The 20,572-nt window shown below is 43.9% G+C and overlaps 1 protein-coding gene across 6 annotated transcripts in view; it reads right to left on the minus strand.

Annotated features, from left to right (window-relative positions):
• Positions 1 to 20,572, minus strand: part of ZNF335 (zinc finger protein 335) — a 1,318,033-nt gene that overhangs the window by 751,360 nt on the left and 546,101 nt on the right. For all 6 annotated transcript variants that reach the window (XM_044090241.1, XM_044090238.1, XM_044090239.1 and 3 more), the window contains one exon: positions 5,628 to 5,646. In XM_044090241.1, coding sequence (XP_043946176.1) covers positions 5,628 to 5,646 — 19 coding nt within the window. The remainder of the gene's footprint in view (positions 1 to 5,627; positions 5,647 to 20,572) is intronic.

Genomic DNA, 20,572 nt, shown 5'->3' on the forward strand with positions numbered 1-20,572 from the left:
AAAGTCTTTGGATAATTTGTGTGACATAATATTCAATCCTTCAAATCCCAGATGAAAGTTAGAAATGGCAGCAAGTTGAATACAGACTGTAGCTGCTGCAGCTCCTTTATTAAATACCATGGTTAAGAATTCTAGAATAGAGGCCATAGGGGCTTGGTAAGGATCAATATTGTTTTTAGAGGCCCATATAGAAATTTTTTTCCATTTGCTTAGGTACAGCTTCCTCATAGAGGATTTGTGAGAGGATAGGAGAATTTGCTTCATCTCATTGGAAAGGTTATGGAACCTGGCTATGATGGGAATTGGAGCAACCAAGTTGTCAGCTTCAGGGACTGCAGAGAGGGATGAAGTTCCCCCGACAAGTGCATCAGAAGGTCTGGAACTGGGTCCAGAATCCAGGGGTCCTCCAAAAGATGAAGTCGAAGGAAGGGGAACCAAATCTGGTCCTTCCCAGGGCTTTGGCTTTCTGTAATACCTTGGGTATCAATGGGATTGGTGGGAATGCATAGAGGAGACCCGGGGGCCAATCGTGAACTAGTGAGTCCCTCGGGGCTTCTCCCGGAGGGGGAATCAGGGTGAAACAGCTTCTGCATTTGGTGTTCATGTGACTGGCAAAAAGGTCGCAGCAAGGCTGGCCCCACCTGCGGAATATTCTGTCCACCATTTCCGTCTTGAGGGGCCACTCATGGGGCAACAAAATTGCTCTGCTCAACTTGTCTGCTATCATGCTGAATTTGCCCAGGATGTGCATTGCTAACAGAAAACGCTGGATGGAAATAGCCCACTGCCATACTCTGAGGGCCTCGCAACAAAGGGGGTATGATCTGGTTCCTCCTTGTTTGTTCAAATACCAAACCACTGACATGTTATCCATCTGAATAGCAATCGTACCTAGAGGAAGAGAGTCCTGGAAGTACTGCAACACCAAAAGTACTGCTCTCATCTGTAGGACACTGATATGCAGATGTGTCTCTTGATCAGTCCCTGTGCCTTGGGCTATCTTTCTCTGAAAATGCCCCCCCCCCCCAATCAGGGAAGCGTCGGTGGTCACTGTGGCTACTGGAGGGGATAGCACAAATGGGTGTCTTATCGTAACATGAAGTGAGGTCAACCACCACTTATAAGATCCTTTTTGCAGGAATTTGTGATCATTATTATGTGAGACATGGGGAGCTCTTGGTAAGACCATTGAGTGAACAGCCATGGTAGCATCCGCATGTACATATGACCCAGTGGTATGGCTAGAATTGCTGCTGCCATCAAACCTAACAATGTCAGAACTTCTGATGCTGGTGCTTTGTTTTTGGATTAGAATGTGGACATGCTGGCATAGTAGTACGACTCTTTCTGCTGGAAGTCTTAGCGTGGTGGTGGTGTCCAGTTCTGCTCCGATAAAGATGATATGCTGTGATGGCGACAAGGCAGATTTTTCTGAGTTTATTGTAATGCCTAGCTGATTGCAGAGTGGACTCCCTGGCCTGAATGAGTTGATGCCTGGTGGTGGCGGTAAGGAGCCAATAGTCTTGGTACAGAAACACCTGGAATCCTAAATGTCCCAGGTGAGCCGTGACCACTGCCATGCATTTGGTGAACACTCTGGGGGCTGTAGTAAGACCAAAGGGCAGGGCTCGAAACTGGTAATGATTGGCTCCCAGCCAGAAGCGCAGATGATCCCTGGATGGCCTGGCCATTTTTATGTGGTAGTACGCATCCTGGAGATCTATCGAGCACATCCAATTGTCTTGCCCTCAGAAGAGAAATATTGACTGAAGTGTGACCATCTGAAACTTCTCCTTCTTTACAGATTTGTTTAGTCTGCTGAGGTCCAATATAGGTCTCCAGTCCCCTGTCTTCTTTGGAACTAAAAAGAATCTTGAGTAAGTTCCGGATCCTGTGTGGTCTGCTGGGACTGGTTGGATGACTCTTTTTCTTAGCAGCATCTGGACCTCTACTGTTGCTTGTTCCCTGTAACTGGGTGGAACATCCGGAATTTTCCTTGTCGATGGAGGGGGTGTAGCGAATGGGATGAAGTATCCACTGGAAATGATACTTTGTACCCAGTTGTCGTTTGTTATTTTGAGCCACGCATCTGGGTACAAAGATAAGTGACCCCCGGACTGCCTCCAGAGCAGGACAGTCGGGCCTCCTTTCAGGAGCGCTGGTAGGGCTTCCCAAAGAAGTGATCTCTGTCACCCTGGTGTTGCAGACCCCCTCTGCCGCGAGGGCGGTATCTTCCATTATTGCCCCCTCCTCTGCCCCTGGAGGGGGGTTGACTATGCATGTCCTGAAAGGCTCCTTAGGATTTTCGGAACCACATTTTCCTTCCCCTTTGATCCTTGGGGTAAGGTCTGGTAGGGGTGGAAAAATGGACCCCGACGGCAGACAGAATCTTTCCATCCTGCTCACACCTGGCTAAGATTTCCTTGACTTTAGGCCTGAAAAGGGACGAGCCATCAAAGGGGCTATTCACGAAGGATGACTTGAAGGGCTCCGCGAAGGAACACAAGCATATCCAGGAGTGTCTTCCAAGAGCAACTCCTGTACCTGCTGCCCTACTCATTCCATCAGTTTCATATGAAATGAAGCGCATGGATGAGTTCACTATAGAATTGAGGGGAGCAAGCTGGGCGGCAACTTTGTCTGTAGCTCCTGCAGCTACAGTACCCTGAAGAGCATCTCCCAGCTCTTTAAAGAGATCTCTTTGTAGTCTGGTAAAATGGGTTAAATAGTTAAGCGAACGAAGAGCAAAAGTCGCTGAACTAAACATGCGCTTTCCATATCTATCCATGATCCTGGAGTCTCTGTTAGGAGGATGGATAGACGAGGAAGTTTCAGACATTTCCTTTTTGGAGGCTGCCGCCACCACCATGGCATTGACTGGCACACCTTTGTCAAGAAGGATTTATCTAGGGGGGCAGATATGAACTTATTAGGCCTCCTAGGGACAGGCTCCATAGTACCTAGAGACTCCCACACCCTTTGTGAGACCGGCTGCATAAGCTCATCGAAGGGCGGAGACACCCAACAGGTGGAGGGCTGAGACCCGAAAGCCTTCAGGAAAAGCGACTCATCCTCAGTAGGGTTGGTGGACTGCTAGTCACCCCTCTGCCTAAGAATTTCCAGTATCTCAGCAAATGAGATATCCTCAGAGGGGGACCGTGGGGACCCTTCTGATTCATCCAAGTCAGTGTCAGATGTTAATGACTCCTGAGGGGAGTCCACGTTTCCTCTTACACACACTCTTCCTGGGAACCTCATCAGTGGAAGCTTCTGGGGAGGTCTCAGAAGAGCATGGGCCACCCAATGGGGCTTCCTGAGGCTCTGGGTCTCTGCGCTTAGCAAGGATCTGTGAGGCAGAAGCAGTCACAGGCACCTTAGGGGATGAAAAAGCCGGACCTGAAGTTGAGGATGTCTTGGGAAACATAACTCTCCTCATGGCTTCAAAGGCACCTCTGCTCCGATGTGAAGGAACCGACTGATCCAAGGAAACCATCGATACCCCCGGCACTGGGACAGTGGGCTCCGAGCCTGAGGTAGGAGCCGAGTTCATCCGAGCCGAAGCCCTGACAGGCAAAGTCGGAACCAACAAGTCAGTTCGACTATCCTCCCTGGACCCGACCAGAGAGTGTCTGCTCCTAGAGTCCTCGATCGGCGCCGAGGTCGTCAGAGTGAACGGAGCCGAAGACACTGGAGCAGGCATCGGCTCCGAAGGCTCCACAAATCAGCAGGTCTGACTCCTCCAGCTCCGAAGGACTGGTATGGCTCAGAGGAGGAAGAGATATAGCTGGCATAAAGGTCTTTGGCTCCAAAGCCGCCTGGGTCAGAGCCAATAACAATTTGGCAAAGGCTGGTGCCTGTAAAAGCTTCTGCACCACCTGATCCACATCCAAATCAGATAGGCTTACAGAAGCTTGAGATGATCGTATTGATGGTACCAACTGTTGTAGAGGTGATTTAAAAGTTTCGGATACTGGTTCCAAGACCAGGGACCGGCTCTGAAACGAAAAGACAGTCGGCTCCGAGACCTGTGGAGCCGATGTTTTTGATTCTCCAGAAGTCTTGGAGGGCTTTGAGTACTTGCTAGATCCATCCTGGTCACTCAAAGCCTCCTGGAAAGGTTTCAACAACCCCCCTATCAATAAGCTTCCTTTTTCTCACTTGGAGGACTCTAGAGGAAAATGAATGACATATAGAACATGTTTCTTTTAAGTGCAAGGCACCCAAGCTGTAGACACAATTCACATGGCAGTCAGTAACCAACATTTTTGCCCACATTTTGTAAAACCTGACTTAGGGTGTTTGTCCTTGTCATCAGCCATGACAGAAGTGGACACACCCAACAACAGCAAGTATAAATTAGCCTTCTAATAAAAAACAGGCTAACTATCAGCACACACACACACACCTTTAACTAAGGCTAACTAACTACTCAAAAGCCTTCTTAATAAAAAAAGGCTAAAGATAGGCAGGCAAGCCTAAAATTAAGGCAAACAAGCACACACACACACACAAAATGATTAAACAGATAATCTGAACAGCAAGTAAACTGTAATAAAATACTATGCTGTGGAAAAAATGTGACAAAAGGTCACTGAATAAACAATTACTATACACCAAGTAATCACACTATGCTAATAAAAAAAGTGACAAAAGGTCACTGAACAAGCAATTTTTAGTCAGCAATTTTAAATATAATCAAAAGAAAACAAGGCCAAATATAAAGCTAAGAAAAGCACACAGGGAAGGGAACACTACAGAAAAGGCTTTAAGAGCCTATCTCTCTTAATATCCAACTATTTTAATGATAATCCAACAATAAAATTTGAAAATAGAAAGGTAATAAAATTTTTATTGGCCCGAGCTAGCAAGAACCTCCGATCAGTTGCAGTGGGAAACTAAATTGTGGGTAACTCAGGGTGCATCATGGGATATGGACTTGGCCTCGAGCTACTAGAACTCCTTGAGCTTTGCAGTAGGTGCCATCTCAGAGCCGAAGGATCAGCTCCAAAACCATCAGTACAGAATGAACTGCGAGATAGAACAACTTCACATCAACACTGCAGCCCATAACAAGGCAAATACAATTAAAAAAAAAAAAAAAAAAAAAAAACAGCAACTGCTTCATAAAAAATAATATTTCTGGAAAAGCAGAAATATATTATAAAGTTGTTCTTCGTAAAGAGAATAAGTCAAACTATTAAAAAAAATATTTATATTTTTATATTGTGGAAGGATTCCCCAACAGAGATTTATCTTACTAGAAGGAAGAAACAGAGATGACTGTGGATTCTGTGAAGACTAGAGGGGCACTCTCAAGGGCATCAAGAAAGCAGTGGAATACTTTCATGCCCAGGATGCTGTTTTCTCTCTTTGGAGCTCGAGCTACAGCATCCTAGGTATGAATGTGGTGGGTGCCACAGACAATTCACGACTGACCAGCCATTATACACAGGCTATAACCCATATAAGCTTGGGCTACTGCAGTAGTGATACTGACGAACATCAAAATAAACCTACATTCTTTTAGTAGCTAAGGATTTATAAACAAGCAGTAATGCAAGTCAGTTGTTACAAAGAACATTACAGTAGCTTTGCAGTCTCAGACAGAGTATGGAAAAAGATCTTACCATTTCTGTTTTCTTCCTCCTGGGGAAAAAGTACATAAACAATTAGATGCAAAAACCTCCAAAATTAAATCTATCATTTATACAAATTATATCAATACAGCAAAGCAAAGTACAGAAGGGACATTAAAGCTAACATCAAGAATCAGTGATGAAGAAAGGATTGGTTTCTAATGCAGCAATATTAGTTAATATTAATTAGCATGAAACACTGGAGATGGTCAACATTTGCATGCTAGGTGAAGCAGACAATAAGGCAGTCTCTTAAGATTATACCTTCCTATTCAGCCATTCTCTACTTGTAACAATGCCTTTATACTTCGCCAGCAACCATTCCTGTAGTCCCATCCATGGCTCAATGACCTTCTCTGCAAAAACGAACTTTTGCAGTTCCAGAGAATAACTGGCCCATCTAAACTGCTTCTTGGCAAACCTCTTCTCCTACGCTGTCCTTCCTTTTCAAGGATCAGAATGACCCCCATCACATCTCCCTGACAACATGCTGTAAAAACTTATCTAATATCCACCTGTCAACAATAAGACTATATGTATACACACACACACACACACACACACACACACATATATATATATATATATATATATATATATACACACACACACACACACACACACACACACACACACACATATATATATATATATATATATACACATATACACACACACACACACATATATATATATATATATACATATACATACACACACACACACACACACACACACACACACACACACACACACACACACACACACACACACACACACACACACAGTATATATAGTTCCATAACTGTAAAATTAAATTTACTAATGGCAACTGTTCCATTTGAGATAGAAAATGACCATGTGTTATTGATTTGGAGTCTTATAATGCCTTCTGTCAAAATACTAGTTAAATGCTTCAGAAAATAATAACAAACAACAACAATAAGGCACTTGAAGGTGTATACGTGAAGACAAAAAAAAACAGTCATGAATTCAAACTGGATACAGACATGCATGCGTTGCAATTTACTAAACAGAGACCAGATTTGAGTGCTTTCATCCCCCGAATGTGTAGGACTTATTCAGTGGCATAGGTATTGGAGCGACAGACAGGGAGATGCCCATGCCAGATAGTGCATCATGTGGGAAGGGAATTGGCTAGAAGCATCACACTAGTAACATCTAGCAAGTGGGTGAGAATTAGTTGAGGAAGAGAATGAGCAGATTCATGCTGTTGAAGCTGTGTAAGTGCCACTGAGTCACAGAGGTAGTTGTGTAGGAAACATGCCATGCATGCTTCTTCCCTGATGCACCCACTGCATAGTTTACAATGGTTAGCTGAGAAGGACCTGTGTGGGACCTGCATCTGTCCCACTGCCTGACACCCAACTACCATCTTTTAAAGAATAATTGGGCTTTTAAGGTCTTCTAGACAGCAGCAAATGGCCCAAAAATTTGCTCCTGACCAGTCCAGGGATATCTGTCTCTCACCCCCAGGAAGGAATAAATGAGTCAAAAAGGCTTGGGAAGAGAAGCCACTATGCAAGTGCCATAGAGGACTAAAAATAAGATTCACAGAGCAATTATTTTGAACATGAAAAGTCCTGATAGTATAGTACTCATAGAAGCATTTCTTTTTTACCCACCATGTTTTGTGCCTACCATCAAAACTGATATCCGCCATAAACATGGTACCCTTCCTATGCAATTAAACCTCTTCAGGAAAGAGGAGATAAAAGGGTCTCTGGGTATGGTGCCATCCTCATGGCATGGTAGGCTTCCGCTGCTTTGGTCTACCTGCAATAATATCTCAATGCATGGAGAGCAGTGACAACAATGCGATTTGTATGTACATGCTACTGCACATAATCTTCCAATACAAAAGATAATTCTGTGATAATCCCTCACTTTTGTCTGCTTCAACACACCCCCTCACTTCTGTCTGCTTCAGCTGGAGACAGTCCACAGACACTGCTCAGGTCCACACACAGGTAGGAATCCCAACACTCCCTTTCCCAAGACAGGTGAATCAGCATTTAATCCACACATTCCCATCCCATCCCCAGTTGTTTTCTCCAATGCCAAGGCCCAATACTCAAATAAGAGTCTCTTGGTTCACAAATCAAGGCTCCATTCTTTACTAATACAAAATCAGCCAAATAACTCAACATAACAGCTGATCTTTTAGAAGACCCCCTGCAGTTGCTTAACACATCATTTTGTTGTCTTACACAGCTTTTCATATTCCTGACTATGGCCAACACCTGGGGTAGGCACTCACTTTGACATGTGCTCACATACCACTGGCACGATTAGGGGAGGAGGACTCTTCTTGAGGTCCCTATTTCAGCCTAGAAAATAAATAGCAATGCAAACATATCAAACAATAATCTGAAACTTAATTTATTATGTCTACCCACATTAGCTGTGATAGATCCTCAAAAGCACTCATCACAAAAGGGCACTTTTGAACACTAACTGATTTAGTGAGCACTCTTACACCTGTGACATTTTACTAAGAAGGTCCCTCTACAGTGAATTTCCACCTGGATGAAGGATATCTGGTCTCCGTGGAACAAATAACATTTCTTACAAATCAAAGATGGCAGTTTGAAGATCTGATGGGCAGAGGTAATAGTTAATATGAACAGAGATTTCCAACATCCTCATCCAAAGGCCAGCCAAGACAAAAAGTGTCAGTTGTTCAGTTGTGAAATTAAGGACTGAAGTGCTGCTGAGGGAGAATGTGGAGGAAATTGGTGTTAAGGATTTCTGATCTACTGCTTAATGTGAAAACTGCCCCCGCCCCCCACAATAAAGGCCAGACACTCCATCACAAATAATGTTACATTTATTTCCTCTTGTTTTGTTGTACTAACTAGCTTGCTTTGTAAAGAAGTCAGAGCGAAACAAAACATATTCATATTATCACTGTTTAGAATTTACTGAAACTATTCTAAAATAGGAATGGTTTCTTGTCAAATTTTGAGTATACATTTTCTTCCTGCATAGTATATAACAAATCTTGGAACTTTTCCTCTTGGGGCACTTCTCAAAAAGTACAGCTGTGTACACTTTCCATAAATGTAGATGTTTGAGTGTATTCACTGTTGCAGTCATTACATTTGGGTAATCTGCGGGCAGGTTGCCCTCAGTCGGCCTGAATTCCAAAGTCTTGGGTCCTGCGTCGGTTCCTGTCTTCTCTTCCATGACGTCAGGTCATCAGGGGTATAACACATGCAGCCGATGCCATTTTCTTTAGTTTTTCTTGCCCCCGATGTCAGGTGCCCCAAAAAAGGTAGCAATATTATATAAATATATATATACATGCATCAGTATAAACGTTACCTTCATCTACAAGCAAATACACCACATAGGTTGTGGAAGATAGAGAAGGAAAGTTAAACTTTAGAATGAGAGAGGGATGGCGGGAGGGTAACCTGGACTGCAACAGTGAATACACTCGAACATCTACATTTATGGTAAGTGTATACAACTGTACTATGTTTTTCGTGTTTCACTGTTGCAGTCATTACATTTGGGTAGAATCCCAAAGCTATGGTTGGGAGGCTGGAGCTAAACAGCATTAAGTGCGGCTATAAGGCCCTGCAGCACTGCAGTGGCAAAGCCTACCCTGGACATAGAGTAAAGAGGCAAATGGCAATGATTTGTAAAGATGTGAACAGAACTCCAAGTAGCAGCCTCTAGAATGTCTTTGGTTGGTACTCCCCTGAGAAAGGCTGCTGAAGTAGCTGCAGCTCTGGTGGAATGAGACCCAATGCCCTTGGGCACAGGTTTTCCATGGTGTACATAGCAGAAACGGATGCAGTGGTTTATTCACTTTGAAACTGTCTGCTTTGAAATAGCCTTTCCTTCTGATCCTGCAGCATATGACAGTAGTAATTGTTCAGTTTTTCTTACAGCTTTAGTCCTGCTCAAGTAGAATCTTAGCTGTCTGTGTACATCCAAGGAATGCAGAATTCTCTCCCCTTTGTTCTGCGGATTTGGATAAAAAGTTGGCAGATGAATTGTTTGGTTAAGAGCCACACTGGAAACCATCTTAGGCATAAAAGTAGGATTTGTCCTCAGAGACACCCTGACTGGGTAAAATATGATAAAAGGCTCTACAGCCATGAGGGCCTGTAGCTCTGAAACTCTTCTTGCTGAAGTAATTGCTAGCAGCAGAGCTGTCTTTCATGATAAGAACTTTATATCAGCGGTAGCAGCTGGTTCAAATGGAGGCAGGGTGAGCATTTCCAACACATAATTGAGGTCCCATGCAGGTAATGGTGATCTTCTAGGAGGCCTTAAATTTTTGGCTCCTCTAAGATACTGCTTTATTAAAGGATGAGAAAAGATTGGTGGCTCTGTATTGTAATGAGCCGAAATGGCAGCGGCATGGATTTTGATTGATGAGAAAGATAGGCCTTTGTCAAGCATCTCAGTCAAGTATTGTAATATCTGAGGAATATGTGGTTCTGCTGCATCAGTTCCTTGTGCTTGATTCCAAGCACAGATTCTCTTCCATTTGTCAGCATAAGATTTTCTAGTACTAGGCCTTCTGGCTTCCAAAATGACATCCATCACAGCTTTACTGAGAGGTGTCATTTGTACAATTACATGATTAGCCATGCTGCCAGGTTCAGAGTCTGTAGTTGATTGTGCAGGATCTGATTGTTTTGCTGGGATAGTAGCTGTGGTCTTTGAGGCAAGGTCCAAGCTGGGTATTGAGACAAGTTCCTTAGGACTGGGTACCAGTATTGGCGAGGCCAGTCCGGGGCAATTAATATCATCTTTGGCTTCTCTTGTCTGACTTTTAGGAGGATTTTGGATAGAAGAGGCAGAGGAGGAAAGGCATAAACTGATAGGTTTTTCCAACTGAAGGATAGGGCATCCACTTTCCATGCTTGTCTGTGATAAGTCCTTGTGCAGAATCGTTTTAATTGATAATTTTGAGGAGAGGCAAATAGATCTATGTCTGGGCTCCCTCATTTCTCTGTTATCATGCTGAAGACTTGTGGATTTAGTTTCCACTTGTGAGGATCCATAAGGTTTCTGCTTAAATCGTCTACCAGAGTGTTTTGTTTTCCTGGCAGGAATTGAGCTTGAAGATGTATTTGGTAGGTCAAAGCTGTGTCCCATAGTGCCATGGCTAATCTGCAAAGGGGGTATGAGTGTGTGCCCCCTTGCTTGTTTATATACCACATGACTGTGGTGTTGTCCGTCTTTACCAGTAGTTGCCCTGGATGAAGTAAGTCCTTGAAGGCTGTTATGGCATTTTGGACAGATAGCATCTCTTTCTGGTTGATATGTAGATGCATTTGTTTTGGTGCCCATATGCCCGGAATGCATCTTCTTGCCATGTGGGCCCCCCAGGCATAATCTGATGTGTCTGTTGTTAAGGTTTGGCTGGCAGGAGGTAGAGTGAAGGGCCGTCCCATGTTTTGGTGACAGGCCTTTGCCCACCACAGAGACTCCTGTTGCAGACAGGGAATGAGAGGAATCATCTTTTCCAGACTGTGTGAATGTTGACTCCATAAACTTTTAGGTACCATTGAAGTTTCCTCATATGCAGTCTTGCATATGGAATTAGTAGGATGCAGGATGCCATGAAGCCCAGAACCAGCAGAATTTGTCTTGCAGAAGACTGTGCGTTTGTTGCCATCAGTTCGAAGTAAGTAGTCAGTTGCCTTTGTCTGGCGTGAGGTAAGCCATCTGAGCAGTTGTATTCAAGCTCGCACCCAGGAATGTTATCTTTTGAGAGGGTACCAGTTGTGATTTCTTTTTGTTTATTGTGTACCCTAGGCATGTTAGAAGCCTTTTCACAAACGCCAGGTGTCGAAGAACAGTGTCCTTTGTTCTCTGCTTGAATGAGACAGTCGTCCAAGTAAGGATATATTTGTATGCTTCTTTGTCTGCAAAATGCAATTATGGTACCAGGCACTTTGTAAAGACCCTGGGCGCAGTAGATAAGCCAAAGGACAGTGCTGAGAATTGGTAATGCATTAAGCCAGCCTTGAATCTGAGGTATCTTCTGCACGATTGTCTTATTGGGACATGCAGGTTTGCCTCTTTTAGGTGTAAATTCACCAGCCAAGCATTCTTGCCCGGCATGGGCAGAAGCTGCTGCAAAGTCAGCATTTTGAATTTTGGAATGTCCAGGTATGTGTTCAAAATCGATAAATCCAGTATTGGCCGCCAGGCCTGGTCTTTTGCTGTGCCTCTGCCCATTGATTTTTTGGCAGATCTGGCCAACCATTTGCCATTGACAGAGTGTGGAAATGGAATCTGTATCCCTGTGATACGATGTTTAGTACCCACTTGCCCTGGGTTATTAACTGCCAATTTTGAGCAAAAAGTGCTAATTTTCCCCCTATGGGTGCTGCCAAAAGATAAGCGCTTGGTGTAGGCAGAGGGAAGTCATTGGGATTGCTTTCTGTAGGTTTGCACTTTATCTCCTCCAGATTTGGAGGTAGATGCACCCCATTGCTTTGACCTATACGAGTCATGCGGCTGGTATCTGGAACCCTTAGGGCGTCTGGATTTGCCCCTTTGAGCTCTGTCTGACACAGGAAAGGACCAATTTTTTGTAGGCCAGTGTCTACTGAATCTTGGTGGCTGCATTTGTAAGAAGTCTTTAACAATTTGCACAGACTTAGCTTTTGTCTTCCATTTTCTTTAAAACCTCTTCTGCCTTAATACCAAACAGAGATGCTGTAAAGGTGCATCTAACAATTTAGCTTTAACATGGTCAGGCAAATTTTGTTCCTTTAACCAGGCATGCCTCCTAATCACAGATCCAGTAACTGCGGCCCTGCAGGAGGCCTCTAAAGAATCAAAACCACATTGCAAAGTATGCTTTCCAACTTATTCAGCTGCATGAAATTGTTTGTGTCTTTCGGCTTTTCCCGGTTTGGGGTCGCCACAGCAGAACTCTGGTCCGCTAATGATTGGCAGTAGAGTTTTACATGCTGGCTTGCCAGGCCTAATGCACAACCTTCAATGAAGGAACGCCCATTCACGCATGTCGCCACACAGAAGACGCTCTAACTGAGAATCGAACGGGCAACGTCTAACTGTGAGGCGACAACGCTACCGCAGCACCACCACCGCAGTCGTTCAGCTATACATCTGTAACCTTGGCAATCAGGGTCTTAAACTGTCAGTCTCATATGCTTAAGTGCCAACAACATGTTATGGGATTGCTGAAACAGAAAACTATGTTGATTTCAGAATGTGCAGAAAATAAAGAATTGCAAGAATTAGTTCAGCTGCATGAAATAATTCTTGCAATTCTTTATTTTCTGCACATTCTGAAATCAACATCATTTTCTGTTTCAGCAATCCCATAACATGTTGTTGGTACTTAAGCATATGAAATTGACAGTTTAAGACCCTGATTGCCAAGGTTGCAGATGTATAAACCTTTTTTCCCCATCAGTCCAGTGCCCTTGAATCTCTGTCAGAGGGGGTAGGATTTTTTGCTGTTGAGGCCTTAACTCCCTTTGGGACCTGTGAAATAGTTTCAGGATCAGCAGCAGGGTTTCTAAATAAAAATGTATGTGAGTCAGGGACCCTGTAATATCTGTCAGGCTTACTGGGAGCCGGAGGTAAGGAATCAGGGGTCAAACTTGACACCAAAAACACATCATCCACAAAGTCTAAAACAGGGGGAATGGCTAAAGGCTTGTGCTGAGGGAGAAGAAAGAAATCCCCGAGTCTCTTTTTTGATTCTGAGAAGTCTTGACTCTCCCAGTGAAAATGCTCCCTCAAAGTATGCAAGGTTTCTCCAAATGAATAGTCCTCAGGAGGAGATGCAGATGGAATAGACTCCTCAGCATCAGAATCCTCATAGGGAGGTATAGATAATTCCTGATCAGAAGAGGAATCAGAAGAAATAGAAACCCGATCTGAAGATTCATAATCAGTGTCTTGCCTAGGCCTCTTATCTGGAGGGGGATGGGTACCCCTGATCAAGGTAATAAGGTATTCAGCCATTTTGATCATCTGTTTTTTTAGGCATAGATGCCTGTGCACGTGGGTCATGCCTCGGTTTTTTAGTTTTAGAAGTTGCTTTTGTCTTTGGATTTGCAGCTGTCGTCGGTTTGATATACAAATGTTGAGGTCTGAATACACCCTCAGAAGCCGGTGCCTGCTCAGCAGCACTGGACCCATCCGAGGGAGATACATCCGTCGGTCCAATACCTTGAGTATCTTGCGGCATGCCGGACTCCACATGGGTGTCGGTAGAGGCCTGCGACTCGAAGGTAGCGGGCATCAGGGGCTGCAAAAGCGCCTCACTGAGTACCGGCGAACTGGTGACTGGCTTAGGAGAAGCTTTGTCATCTGTTTTGGATCTTGACTGCCTTTCTCTGTTCTTTTCTTTGCGTTTTTTTATGTACTCTGGTAGTCAGATTGCTATCTGATGACATTTCTGGGTAGTTAAATCTGTTTCCAAAATATTTTGATGCAAAAATATACCGATGCTTAATAGTGCGTTGGTTAAATCTAGCACAAAACCGACAGCCAGGCAAGTTGTGATCAGGGCCTAGGCAAGGAATACAGTATAAATGGAAATCCTTATGCGGTATTTGCTTCCCACAAGTAATACAATTATTAACTTTTTCTGACATCGGTAAAAAGCAAGAAAAAAGTTTCCCCAACGGGGTACTTCGCTTTAGTGAAGACTTTGGTTCTGAAACTCAAACTTGAATATTTCAGTAGTTGGCCGACTGGCACTTGCGAAATGCTTCTGCTTCAGGCACCGCGCGGCAAGAAAGACTAAAGAAAATGGCGTCGGCTGCATGTTTTATACCCCTGACGTCACGGAAGAGAAGACAGCAACTGACGCAGGACCCAAGACTTTAGAATTCAGGCCGACTGAGGGCAACCTGCCAGCAGATTACCCAAATGTAATGACTGCAACAGTGAAACACGAAGAACATCTGGGCAGTGCCAAGTAGGGCATAGCCAAACAACAAATACAAATAAGATCATACAAAATAAAATGACAACAGGGCTAATATAAGAAACTTCACAGATGAACAAGTACGATTAAATGCTAAAATGCACCTAATAGGACTAAGCATCAGTTTAAGCTAACAGCCTAAAACAAGAAAAGCAGTTTAGCAGCCCAAATAAAGAATTTCTCAACATGATCATGCAAATAGTATATTAAATGATTTTCAACAACTCAAGAGCACTCTCTGCCGTGCTGAATAACAAGGAGACAGCAAGTCTGTTAATAATTCAGCCCTGAGAGAGAGCAAACCTCTGCTCCAGGTTTAGAATCCCTCCTTGCCCCTTATTGAGATGAAATCATCACTTATTAGGGACAAAGGAACTGAGAACAAAGCTTCCTTGGCAGAAAAGAGAAGAACAAGATAATCTGCTTTTCATCTCTCAACTCTGTCTGGAGTCAAACAGATCATCTTAGATGAATAGTCCCTTCCATCTGAAGGATGTATCCATTTTCATTCATCTACACAATGCACTAGGAAGCAGGACTTGGGCTCACCCATTCGTTTTCCTTCTCAGGAAGCTGACAGTCAGTTGCCAATATATAAATTACTTACAGGCTATGTAATTCCACCAAAAGATGCAATGACCTGTAGCTAACAGCCACATATTGGTGACACTGTCCCCCCAGCTTCCTTTTGCTTACTCAAATGCCAAGCCACAGCCTAGCTACATGAAGGAGCTGACAAGAGGTTTAACCCTAGGGGCTCATTCTGAGAGTATTTGCATGACCCTGAGTTATTCATAAACTTGAGTGACCACTTACCTATGAGGACCTGTTTCACAAAGGCTGGGAAGAAGAGACAAGTGCACCGAGGAACAGTAGTAAAGTTCTTAAACAAGAAGTCTATCTAAGAGAGAGAAATGCAGCCGTAATGTACCCATTCCACATGTGACCAAGGGAACTATGAATGCAGAAGATGCCACACAGACCAAAATATAAACAGTTCTTGACTCAACCTTCAGCAAACTGGAGACTTGAGGGTGAAACCTAGCAGAAGAAGAATTGTTTCTGTCCAGTTCTCTGATGATAGCAGACAAAAGGAGATGCTCTGTCAGTTCCCAAACTCTCTCAGCTGGAAAAAGACCTAGAAAGTGACAGGGTCTAGTCTGAATCACATGAAAGGATGACTTCTCCCTGCTGGGATTTTCACTACAAGTGCAATACATTCATGTAAAATGTTTGCAAATATATATCATACACTAACACTATGATGCAACATTGAGGATAAAATCTGTCACTTTTTAACACATCAAAGTAATTTTTTTGCAACACTACATCAAAAACTGTGGCACACTGGTGCAAAACAAATCTATACTTATAACAAGATAGCATTTGATAGTGTCTAATTTTTCAAAGGGATCTATTTTTTGTTCTGATTGATTAAAAATATGTGGGCAGCAACTCCATGGTTGCGGATTACGAGCCTTTTGGGGGACTTGCAGCATACACTGTCAAGTTACAGCAATTCAAAAGGAATTTATAAAGACAGAAGCCTCACAGTGGATGGCATGGCTGCATGTCTCCCCATTCCCTCCATGCTGAAAGGTTAAAGTTATATTTTTGTGATCTATAAAGCAAATTTGATGCAAGCAATGGTAATTGAGTGTGTAAACATCTCAATATTTAAATGATGGCTGGAAAATTAACTTTAATTGGAATAATGAATATGGAGAAGAAATGCATGGTGATGACAAGATTGTCAGCCATCACAGGTGTGTTCAACTGATTAGAAATTGATATAATTGAATGGGAAGTTTTTTTTCATATCCTAACTATTAGAAGGGTATATAGAGAGACTGTTTGCTGTTGAAGACATTGTGTTTTTGTATATTCAGCCATGACATAGGTTCATAGGTTGTACTAGGCTAACAGTCCTGGAGCCTTTACAAGCCTAACCCATAGGATTACCCTGGCATCGTGCCATCCAACCTTAGTTCCCAGTGCCTCTGTCAAGTAGAGCCACTGGAGTGATCCCAGGGGTGAATTTTCTATTTCCCATCCACTCATCAAGATTTCTCTTGAACAGGGCCAGTGAGGCACTCTGCTTGACATGTATGGGAAGTCTATTCCATAGCATGGGCAGTCTCTGGCTTATGAACCTGTCCCTCCAGCATGTTCTGCTGATTGTGGTAATGAGGTTGCGGTCTCTGGAGGGTGTAGTGCAGAGGGATTGGGATTTCTTTAGATGTAGCATTTCTAAAAGAGCTGGGTCAGACATGGCTTTGTAAGTCAAGCAGAGATCGCCTCTAAGTAGGCGATAGGAGACAAAGAATAGCTGGAGTTTTTTTGAGTCTGTCCATTAAGGACTAGGATCCTCTTTGTGAAATACTTTTGCGGCCTCTCCAGTTGATGCAGGTGTCTAGTGAGGTACATGCCAAATGGGGCATTGTACTCAATGAATGGCCTAATGAGGGAAGAGTAGAGGGAGACAATGACCTCTTTCTTCCTGGATGCAAAACTCTTGGTAAAGAGATATGCCACATAGGACTTTCTGGCCACAGTGACAATGTGGTGGTCAAAAGATAGGCTGCTGTCAACCTGTGTTCCCAGATCTCTTACAGCGCCTTCTGTGTTCAGTGAACTACTATCAATGTGGTAATTCATGGGAACCAGGTTTTTCTCAAAGGGGATGATGACACATTTTTTGGCATTGAGCTTAAGGCCATGGTTCTGACACCAGTCGTTGGTCTCAGTGAGGCCTTTCTGTAGGATGTCAGCATCACTTGGGGAATTAATAATAGCTCCCAACTTGCAATCGGCTGCGAATTTTATCAGCCAGAGTCCCTTCGTGTTGGCCTGGACTTCATAGAAGTAGATACCAAACAGGAGAGGACCCAGGACTGAACTCTGTGGGACTCCACACGTGACTGGTTGGCAGTCAGACTTGGAGTCAGCTACTATCACACTGTGGGTTCTATCTGTGAGCCAGTTTGCAACCCACCTAGTGATACAGGGGTTGATGCCTAGCTTAGTGAGTTTTTCTATGATTCCTGAATGGGGAATGGTAACAAAGGCCTTGGCCTGATTAAGGTAGGCTGTATGAACCACCTTGCCTTCATCCACAGCTCTGGTGACTGACTCAAAGAAGTCAACCAAGTTGAGCAGGCATGATCTACCCTTCACAAAACCAAACTGTGTAGGATCCATAGTTTGGAGATTCCCTATATACATATTTATTAGGTCCATGATGATGCGTTCCATAGCTTTGCATATCAGATTCGTCAGGCTAATGGGGCAACAGGTCCCAGGGTCTGTAGTCGCTCCTCCTTTGTGGAGATGGATGACTGTAGCAGTGCACCATTTGGAAGGGACAAAGCCTGAGGTGAGGCTGTGATTGGAAAGGACACACAGTTGAGGTGCCAGTTCAGTCTGTTGTTCATGTAGAACACAGCCAGGGATATTGTCAGGTCCCATAGAAGCTGTATTCTTGGCCTTTGACAGTGCTGTTTTAACCTGTGCAACAGTAATACTGGGTGCCTGTCAATCTACTGGTATTGTGATTGCTTCTTTGGGGGGGGGGGGGGAGCAAAGTTGGCACTGAATCTGTTAGACAGTATATTGGCAATAACTGTTGGCTCGGTATAGGAGGTACCATTGTGCAGTAGCTCAGAGCAAATCTGGGTATTGCCCTAGAGATTCTTTATATAACTATAGAAGGCCTTGTGGTTGTCTTTACTATCTGCTTCAATTCTGTTTTCATAACTAGCTTTAGAGGATTTGATGAGGGATCTCAACTTTTTGCTGAGGCTGATAAGGGAGTTTTTTCCAGTCTTGGGACTTCACCTTATTCCGCATCAGTTTCCTCCTTGCGTTGTAGAGCTTATTTATGGCAGGGGACCACCAGACTGGCTTCCTTTTTTTGGAGGAGAGCATCTTGGTTCTATTGGATATGGCGAGATCCAAGCCTTTGTGCACGTGTTCTTACAGTGCATTGGTGTATGATTCGGCAGTCATGCAACAATTCTCCATTTGCATGGGTGCCTTGAAGTTAACCACCTATGTTTTTAGGAGTCCAAAGTTAGCTTTGGAGAAGTTTTTCATGGTGGTTACCTTTGCGGGAATGGGGGGGATGGATTTCCAATGTGATTAGTTTGTGGTCGGATCTAACCAGGGAGGAGTTGACTACTGGTGTAGAGCAATGGTCGCCCATGTTAGTAAAGATCGGGTCAAGGATGTTGCTACCTCTAGCGGGGCTAAGAACGAGCTGGTCCAGGGCATTGGAATTAATAAATTCCAGGAAACATTGGGTAAGTGTACTGGTACTTGAGTAGTTTTCCCAGTTAATGGAGGAGTAGTTGAAGTCGCCCAGTATGAGAGTGTTAGGTTGGACCCTAATATTCTCCAGGGTGCTTAGGAATGTGGAGTGTGAGTCTTGGGCCATGGTTGGGGACCTATAGCAGGCTACAACCTGAATTGCTGTCTTACCCAATGTTAGCTGCACCTGAAGCATCTCAGATGCATTATGTTGGGGTACCAGTGTGGAGGTGTGCTCATCCTTTATGAATATGGAAACACCACTAACTTTGGAGCTTTGGTCCAAGTTCTGGGGCCGAAAGGTGTGGAATGAGTTATAGCCTGGTAGTACAGGGGTGCTTTCTGCTGCCTTGAGCCAGGTCTCTGTTACAGCATAAATGTCAATGTTCTCCATTTTAAGGAGTGCTTTGAGCAAGTGGATTTTGAGATTTAGACTTCTAGTGTTGAGCAGCTTGACTCTCAGATTGCATTTGTTTGTAGATGTTATGGTGGTAATTTGGTCTTTGGAACACCGGCTAAAAAAGGCACTACAGGGGTGGCAAGAGCCTTGGCCAGTATCCGGAAGCCCAGGGGTGACAGATACTGGATCCCCTTAGAATGACACCAGCAACTTAGCCAATTGTTGAAATCAATCATTTTATGTTTGTACTGTGGTATCATTCTGGGTGATGGTAGGATGCTGCTCAGGGCTAGGGTCATACCTGGGCTACATAATCCAAGAGCTCCTCCATGTCTCTTTTCATTTAGTCCAGGGAAGTATGTCTCAGGTCATTCACACCCACATGTACAATGACATATTTGTACGTGTTGGTGAAGGACCTGAGTGCGTGCGTTATGTGACTGATCCTGGTGCCTAACAGGCAGCTGACTGTTACTTTCTCCTTATTCAACCTAGAGAGTGGGACATCAGTGTGCCTCACTATCGAGTCACCTATGACTAGTGTGTTGGGCATGCTGTTTTGCCGTAGGGGCTTTGGATGAGTGGCACACTGTTTAGGAGAGTTATGTGTCTCATGATTTGTGTTGTGTTTTTATGTGAAGGCAGTGCTGGTGTGTGTTCTGGAGGGCTATGTGTTCCATGTGGTGTGGTGCAAGTGTTGACCTTCTCCTCTTGACCAACTATCCCGGTCTTGGCTGGAGAGTATGTGGCTTCCAGTTTGGATATTTAAGTGCATCTCTCCCAAGTCTGAGTGTTGGGAGGTAAGAGGAGAGGGTTGTCAGTGTACATGAGGCATTGCTACACTGGGATGCCCAAATTCACCAGGTTAATAGGAGAAAGCATAGGGAACTGAACTTTAGACATGCCTGGAGGGGTGGGCATTAATAATAAGTACTGGAGCTGTTTCCATGTAGAATGTTTAGTGCTGGTGGCACGTTTGTGTGCTACAATAATTGCTACAAGAAGTCTGGTAAAGTGCTAAACTAATAAGCTAGTAAAAGTGCAGGAGAGGAGAGAACTAACGGATCTAAGAGCAAAAATTGAAGAGCAGACTTTGTCACTGCTCAGAAACTTACAAACAGTCCTGGATACAACAAATCTGTATATTGGCTAGAGTAGTTACAGGAAAGGTGGGAAAAGCGCAAATGTGGGCTTTTAAACCAGAAAGTTGAAAGAGAAGTAAAAACTGCCCAAATGGCCAATAAGCTGCAATTTCTGATG

The sequence above is a fragment of the Protopterus annectens genome, chromosome 12.part0 (genome assembly GCF_019279795.1).
Source record: "Protopterus annectens isolate FY-2018-M chromosome 12.part0, PAN1.0, whole genome shotgun sequence".
NCBI lineage: Eukaryota > Metazoa > Chordata > Ceratodontiformes > Protopteridae > Protopterus > Protopterus annectens.